The 7,384-nt window shown below is 65.4% G+C and overlaps 1 protein-coding gene across 1 annotated transcript; it reads right to left on the bottom strand.

Moving 5' to 3' along the window:
• Window positions 1-791: 791 nt before the first annotated feature.
• Window positions 792-6,924, bottom strand: LOC142603695 (uncharacterized). The gene is made up of 3 exons (XM_075765619.1): window positions 6,180-6,924; window positions 4,949-5,372; window positions 792-1,824 (listed from the first exon to the last, which is right to left on the bottom strand). Exons 2-3 carry the CDS (start codon window positions 5,108-5,110, stop codon window positions 868-870), a joined length of 1,119 nt encoding a protein of 372 aa, XP_075621734.1. The 5' UTR covers window positions 5,111-5,372; window positions 6,180-6,924; the 3' UTR covers window positions 792-867.
• Window positions 6,925-7,384: the final 460 nt, after the last annotated feature.

The following is a 7,384-nucleotide window of genomic DNA, read 5'->3' as shown; positions in this document are numbered from 1 at the left end:
GCTTTTCTCCTGTTTTTTTTTTTTTTTTACTACCTGTCAGACCTGAGATTTTTTAATGGCAGCGCAAATGCAACTGGTTCGCAGATGCGAGATGACAGCCCGCTGCAGGAGACAGACAAATTACCTCCAACCTCGGCTCAAGACACCCACAGACTCCCAAACAAAGGGAGACGGCGGCGGGGAGCGTAGCGAGTTGTTGGTGCTCAGCGACACTGCCCGCCCCGATCCGTGGGTGCTGTGTGGGTGCGTCATGTCTGCGGGCGCACCAACGCCGTGAGCCACCCTGTTGCAAAGGGCTGTTGGGGATGGCGCGTGCCACCCGTAATGACGTCATATTAGGAGCGGGTGATGCTAAAAAGCAAGGGAGATGCTGGGACAGAGCTGTCCCCTCGGAGGGGACACACCGACAGTGACGGGGTGCGGTTTGCACGGTCCCAGGAGGGGTGATGCTGTTGGGCATCCCAGTGTCTGCCTGGGCTTGGAGCTTCCACCTCCGCCCCGGCTGCCCTTCGCCTGTCCTGTGCTCCCAGGAAGCTGCAGCCCCAGTGCTCCCAGTTGGTTCCCAGCAGCAAAGGCAACCAGGGTGGTCCAGCCGGCCACGGCGCCGCGGGGAGGATTTAATTGCTGCCACGTAACCTTTGCATCCCGTCCCACGTGCCGGCCGGGCGCCCGGCTCTGCAGCTCCAGATGGCACCCGGGAAAGAGTTAAGTCCGCTGTGATCAACAGCAAGAAGCAAGTGGTAAACAGTTTTTCTCTCCCTCTGCTAAATTAATATGCAAATTCTCCCCCCCCACCCCCCGCTCTTGCTTCGAAATTAGCGAGGTAGAATGCTTGGGCTAATTATGCATTCAAACGAGCAGGCTTCGTTAATGTGGCACTAAGAGGAGCCTGAAAATGATTGTGAGACGATGAAATTGAAATTGGAGCACGGCACTTCTAATGCATCTGGAGTCACTCTTGCGTGCCCCGGCAGATGTAACCTGGCAGTGACCGGCAGCCCCCGCCGCCCTGCCCGTGCCCGGGCACCCTTGCCCGCAGCACCCACGGCACCCGCAGCACCCCACAGCATCCTCCTCCTTCTTCTCCCCTCCTGGTCCAAAACCACCCGGGTTACAAGATTTCCCAGCCCAGGGGTGGAGGGGTGGGATGGCTCCCCCCACCGCAGAGCCGAGCCCCGTGCACCCAGAGCTCCCAGCGTGGCGTGGGGACAGGGCACGTGTCCCAGAGCATCCCCGGGACACGGGGCAGCGGTGTTGGGGTTTGGAGCGGCGGCGGAGCAGAGCAGCTCCTGGCACGGCCCTCGGTGGGTCCATGAAGGTCCCGCTGGGTGATGCCACCGTCAGCCTCCATGCTCGCAGGGTCCGGAGCGCGGCTGGGGGCACATTTCTCCTCGCCAGGCTGAATCCCTCGCCCCCGAGGCAGCCGGCAGGGCCTGAGCGTGTTTGGTAAAGCTCCACGTGTCCTGGTGTTCGGATGGCTGAACCCCCAGATGGATAAACCTCCTCCTTCGCCCGGACACGCTCCTGGGGGTGCCGAAACCCCACGGCTGCAGGGGGGTCACAGGGGGGTTTCCATCCCCGTTGCCACGTCCCGGCAGGTTCGGTGCCTGGCAGTCGTCGGCACATCCCAGCAAGGACCGGGCCGGCGGCACATCCACATCCATCACATCCCGCAGCCCACGGCGCGGTCAGGTGTGAGCCCCCGCCCCGGGACCGTCCCACGACAGGGCTGGGTGTCACGGTGGCATCCGGGGCCAGGCTGGGGGCCGCTCTGTCAGCGGGGGCTCGTCCCCTGAGGAAGGCAGCACCCACGGGGCTGGGGACCTGCAGAGGCAAAAGCGGGAGAAAAGGCTGAGGGTGACAGGACAAATAGGGAGATGTTTTACGCTGGGAGATGTTTTATGCTGGGGATGAGTGGCCACGGGCTGCGACGGACACACGGGATGACGAGGGATTCATGGGGAAACCGGCTCAGGACGTCACCAGCCGCAATCTCCGCTGGGCTAAGTGCTCCCCGCTGTCTGCACGGGCTCGGGGTCAGCTAAGCCCGGTTTCTGGTGAGACCTGGCAGCACCGCGGCTGCAGACGCCTCTGCAGCCCTGACCCGACAGCCGCAGCGGGACCAGCCGAACCGACCCCCCCCCCTGCCCCGTCGGGCAGCAGAGATGGATGTTGGTGTTAAATATTCATCAGAGGCGTGGATTTTACTGGAACCGTCCATTAAGAGGTAATGCACAATCCGCAGCGTGCTCCTGGTAGCTGGGGCACGCCGTGGCCGGCAGCCGGGCGGAAGGCGGCGGGGAAGGAAGACGGATGCTCCGGAGGAGGCTGCAGAGCCGTCAGCCAGATGCACTGTTAGTAATCAATGAGGATCTGCAGACTTCAGGTGCTCAACCACCAGGATTAAATAGAAGAAATAAATAGATGAGGAGATGAATAGCCCCCCAGAAAGGAGGGGAAGGAATGGGGGAGCAGCAGGGATGCTGACCCTTGAGGAGAGGGTCCCTTGGAGCGGGGTGGGATGCAATGGCACGGTTTGGTCCGGAGGGATGCTGAGCGCAGGATGCTGAGCGCTCCTGAGGACACGCTTTCACAGAGGAGGCTGTCAGGCTCAGAGCAAGCGGCCCTCCCCGTCGTGTTCCCCGGGCAAGGCTGGGCCGAGGGCAGCCCACGGGCACCGGGACCCCCCGCAGCCGGCTCCGCTCCGCAGCGTGCCCCGGGGTTGGGGCTGGCGCACAGAGGGGGTTGTTTTCCCCCTCTCTCCGGTAATTTTTCCCTCTGACTATGATGCATAGCGGTGCTAATTCGGCACGTTGCCATTAATTCCAGCACAGCTGCCGCTCTCTCCCTCAAGGCATTTCGCTAATACTCAGCTTCAGAGCCTCTCAGCAAATTAACATCATTTGTTCTGCAGAACATGTTTTATTTCTACACTACATGCATAGCTTATTACTCTGCCAGAAACTCGGGGTGTGCGGGGAGGCAGCGCCGGCGGGTACGGCGGGTACGCCTCGCCATGCCCGTCCCTGGGCACAGTCCCCTGTGCCACCCTGCGCTGCCGCGCCTGACCCGAGCTGGAGCTGCAGGTATTTTCTGCCGGTAGCGGGATGCTCCGGTGCTGTCGGTGCAGCCCAGGCTGGTGGTGCGAGGTGGGATGGTGGCAGCCTGCGGCGTCAGTCGCTGGCTTGGCATCTCCCGCATCCCCCCGGCACGACACCACACCTCGGGGCAGAGGGATGCTCCCGCATTTTGGACGCATACGGGACAGCGGTGACAAGAGGTCCTGAGGGGCCTGAACCGGAGGGCCGGGTGCTCAGCACCCGGAGCAGGAAGGTGGCTGTGGCAGAGACGTGTTCCCCCGTCCCCATGCGGCACAGCAAACCTGCGCCCCAGCACCCTCCTGCTGCCCCCCACGGCCACCCCGTGCCCGCCCTTCCCTCCTCGGGTTATTGCTCTGGCTGATTAATGCCTCTGGAGTTTCGGTTAACGATCTTTGGGCGAGGAGGAGGAAGAGGCTGGCTGAGCGGGTGGCTGTGGGCAAAGGGACCCTGACCCCGACCCCCCCGTCACAGGGCCAGGCGGGGGCTTGCAGGATGTGACGCCGAAGGGCACCGGGACCCCTGCGCCGGCGGGATGGCTCAGACCCTCTGGCAGCAACGCTGGGCTGGAGCAAAGCGTCTCCCACACGGCCCTGGGTGCTGAGCCCCCCGGGAGATGCCGGGGCAGCCGGCGGTGGGTGCGAACCGGGCAGGGTGTCACGAGCCAGGCAGGGTCTCCTGCCCAGCGCCCAATAAACCATAGCCCCCACCGGCGATAATATCAGGTCTTTCGCTTTGATTAAGGTTATTTAAGCTTTTTACCGAAACATAAAACCTGATTGTTTGCATAAACAACCTAATTGGATTATAGTGCACAGCATTGCTAATGCTGCGGGCTGGCTGGGAGCCGGCGGCTGCGCCGGGGCTGCACCGGCAGACGGGGCCTCCGGCTCTGCCACCCCCCGGGGCAGTTTTGGCAGGGGGTGGGTGAGACACCTCCGTGCTGGGGTGCGCAACCACCCGCCGCCCCTCCAGCCACGGACGGACCCTGCCTCGGGATGGGTGACGGCCACGCGGGGTCACCGGGGTCCCCAGCACATGGCCCTGGCTCTGCCCTCGGCGATGCCTCTCCTGCGAGGGGAGAGGGGACGAAGCCCCCCGCTCCGGCACCGTCTGCGGGAGGAGGAAGAGGAGGGAGGAGCGACGCGAAGGTGCTGAGCGGGAAGCGGGGGGTCGGGAGCCCCGGGCGGGTGGCTTTGCAGGAATGCTGCCTGCACAGCGTTTCCATGGCTGGGAGCTGCAGAAGGCTTTCGTGGCAAAAGGCGGAGAGGCTCCATGAATATTTCATTAGGAAAGCAATGTGGTGTGCTGCAGAGAACATCTGGCTGGAGTCCCTGGAGACCCCTGCCTTGTGCAGGAAGCAGGAACTGTGAAATATGGAGGAAAATGAGGAAGAGGGGGAGACGGGGGGGAGTCCTGTGGCACGGGCAGTGTTCCTGCCCCCGCCTCCCCGGCCCCATGATGGGCAGCACGAGGCTTCGTCCTCCCGCGAACGGCGGCCCTGGGAGGTTTGCACGTGGCGGCGAGGCTGCGGTGGTGCCGTCGGGCTGCTGGAGGGACCTTTTGTGATCCTTCTCCATTGGATGTTTTGGGGAGCCGGCTGCAGCACAGTCTGTCCTTCGCAAGCAGGGTGCTGTGTTTAATCCAGTATCCGATGCAGGAATGGGCAGAGCTGCTCCTCCAGCCTGGAGTTGCAACGCACAGCCGGGCTGTGGGGTGGCCAGGAGCGGACCAGCCCAGTCAGCAATGCCTGAGCATGGGATGGGATGGGATGGGATGGGATGGGGTGGGATGGGATGGGATGGGATGGGATGGGGTGGGATGGGATGGGATGGGACAGCTCCTCTCACCTTGATCCACATCCCTCCCACGGAGATGCTGACGCCCTCGAAGGTGGATGCTGGGGTGTTCCTGGGGCTGAGCCCCTGCCCTGGCTCCTGCAGGCGATGGGTGCTGGGCGCTGAGGATGCTGAGGGAGGTTTGTCCTGGTGGTGTTGGTGCAGAGAGGACATTCCTGGGCACAGGGGTGCTGCTGGGCACAGCCCGGGTCCTCCAGGGGCGCAGAGCAGCAGGCAGGAGTCGGGGTAGTGTGAGGGCTCGGCATTGCCGACATCTCCGTTTCCCTTCGGTGCCAGTTCCTTCCACCGGTGCCGGCCAGGTTTGGCGCTTGGGGGCCCAGCCGGAGCCCTTTGCCTTCGTGTGGGCTGCCGGCAGAGCTGCGAAGCCACGGCGCTCCTGGCACACTGGCATCCGCTGCTGGCTCCAGCGTCGCTCCTGCACCATGGGACAAGCAGCACGCTCACTGACCCGGACCAGCATGCGGCAGCATCGGTGCTGCCGGACTGAGGGTCTGCCCTGCACCCTCCCAACACCCACCCGCACCCCCAAGCCCACGTGACACCCACCCACAGCCCCAGCCCCTGCAGCCCGCACCCCGCGACCGTGACCCCTGCATCACGCGGCTCGTGGCCGCGGGACCGTGGGCTTCCCGGCACCTCTCCCCAGCACCCTTCAATCCTCCCCTTCCCTCCTCCTCCTCCCCAGCATGGCGGTGGGTGCGGAGGGCTCTCTGCCCACCCTCCCTTTCCCCATTCTCGCTCAGCCACCCCGCTCCCTCGTCCCCAGGCTCGGCTCCGCGGTAGCCCCGGTTTGGGAGCAGGGGACGGTTCCCGTGTGTCAGCCCTGCCGGCGGCAGGACTTCGGCTCACGCCTCCCCGCTCTGCCGCGGCCGCCCCTGCCCGCCACCCCGTGCAGCTCCGGCACCGCCGCCGGCAGACAAAGCCCAACCAGACAAAGCCGCAGCCTCCCTCGCCGGCCCCCGCGTGCGCGGCCAGGGGACGGCAAATCCCCCTTTGCAGCCACCGGCCGAGCCCGGCCGGCACCCGGAGCCCTCGCCTGCCTGTGCCAGGCAGCGGCTGCAGGCAGCGAAGAGCTGGCAGCGCCGCGGGACAGGCCGCGGGCAGGAGAGCGGCGGGACGGCCAGGGAGGCCGCGGGCAGCCTGCACGGGGCTTTGCCAGCCAGGATGCGCAGCCCCGGCAGCAGACACATGCACACACAGCCTTTAAAACGAAGACAAATACCTCTTTCCTCTCCGGCTCCACCGTCTGCTACCCGTCCTGCCTTGGCCGCGTCGTGCCTCTGCCGCGCCGCCCGTCCTCCATGAGTCCCGCACCGGGACGGGCTGCCAGACCCTCCTCTCCGCTGCCGGCGGGTTTTGGCCCCGCGCTGCCTGCTGGCGTTTTGGCAGCGGCAGCCTCGCCGCTCCAGCGATGGCATGTGTCCATTATTTTTTTTTTTTTTCCTCTCTCCCTTTCACAATCCGTCCTCCCCAGCCTTCTCCGCCGGTGCCTCCGGAGCCGCCTGCGGTGCCAGCTAGCAGGGAAATTGGCAGCGAGCGCGGCGCAGGGATCCTCCCGCAGCTGACGGAGCCCTGCCAGGCGCAGGCAGCCCTTCTGCCAGCCACCAGCTTTGGCATGGGGGGCCGGGGGGCCGCGGGGGGCTGCCGACACTTGGCAGCCCTTCCCCAGCACCGCGCGCCCCAGCCGCCGCCGCGGCTCCGCTGCCAAAAGCCAAACAGTGGGGAGAAAAAGGGGAAAACGGCAGAGAGAGGAGCTGGCTTCACCGTGCCCGGTGGCGGGGGACCCACCGGGGGCCCCTTCCCTTCGCCGCGGCCGGCTGGGCGATATCCTCGTCCCTCGGTGCCGGCATCGCGTGGGGAGGCTCAGCACTGTCTGTCCCCGCTCGTGTCCCCAGCGCGGCCGGGAGAGCCCATCCCAGGGATGGCAAGCGCCGATGCAGCCGGGCTCGGCGATGCTGCGTGGCGAGCTCGGCTCCCACAGACACACCTCTTACCCAGCATCCGTCTGCCGCATAGGGGGGCCCGGGAAATTGGGAAAGGGAGAGCGGAGGAGGGACTTCTAGCGATGGGTGGGTGATTTTGGGGTGCCCTCCGTCCGCGTGCCACTCTGCATGGCCACCTCAGCCTTGTGCAACGCAGCATCCCCACCCCGTGCCGAAACCCTGGCCCCGGCAGCGCGGTTGTGCCACGGCTCTGTCCTGGCCAGCCATCGGCGTTGCGGCCATCCTGCCTCTCTGGCTTTTCTTCCGCAAATTCCTGGTGTTGGTGTCTTTTTCAAGGCAGAAGCGGGAGAAGCATCCGCTGTAGCCCAGGTGCTCCCGGTGTCGATGGCCCAGGAGGGTCCCCGAGGCCGAGGGACACCGGTGGGGACAGCCAGGCAGGAGCAGGGGACGGGCTGCCAGCCCAGAGCCAGCTCAGCTTCACCCA

This window comes from Balearica regulorum, chromosome 13 (assembly GCF_011004875.1).
Source record: "Balearica regulorum gibbericeps isolate bBalReg1 chromosome 13, bBalReg1.pri, whole genome shotgun sequence".
NCBI lineage: Eukaryota > Metazoa > Chordata > Aves > Gruiformes > Gruidae > Balearica > Balearica regulorum.
The sequence above is the reverse complement of the archived record's forward strand: the minus strand, read 5'-3'. Positions and strand labels throughout refer to the sequence as shown.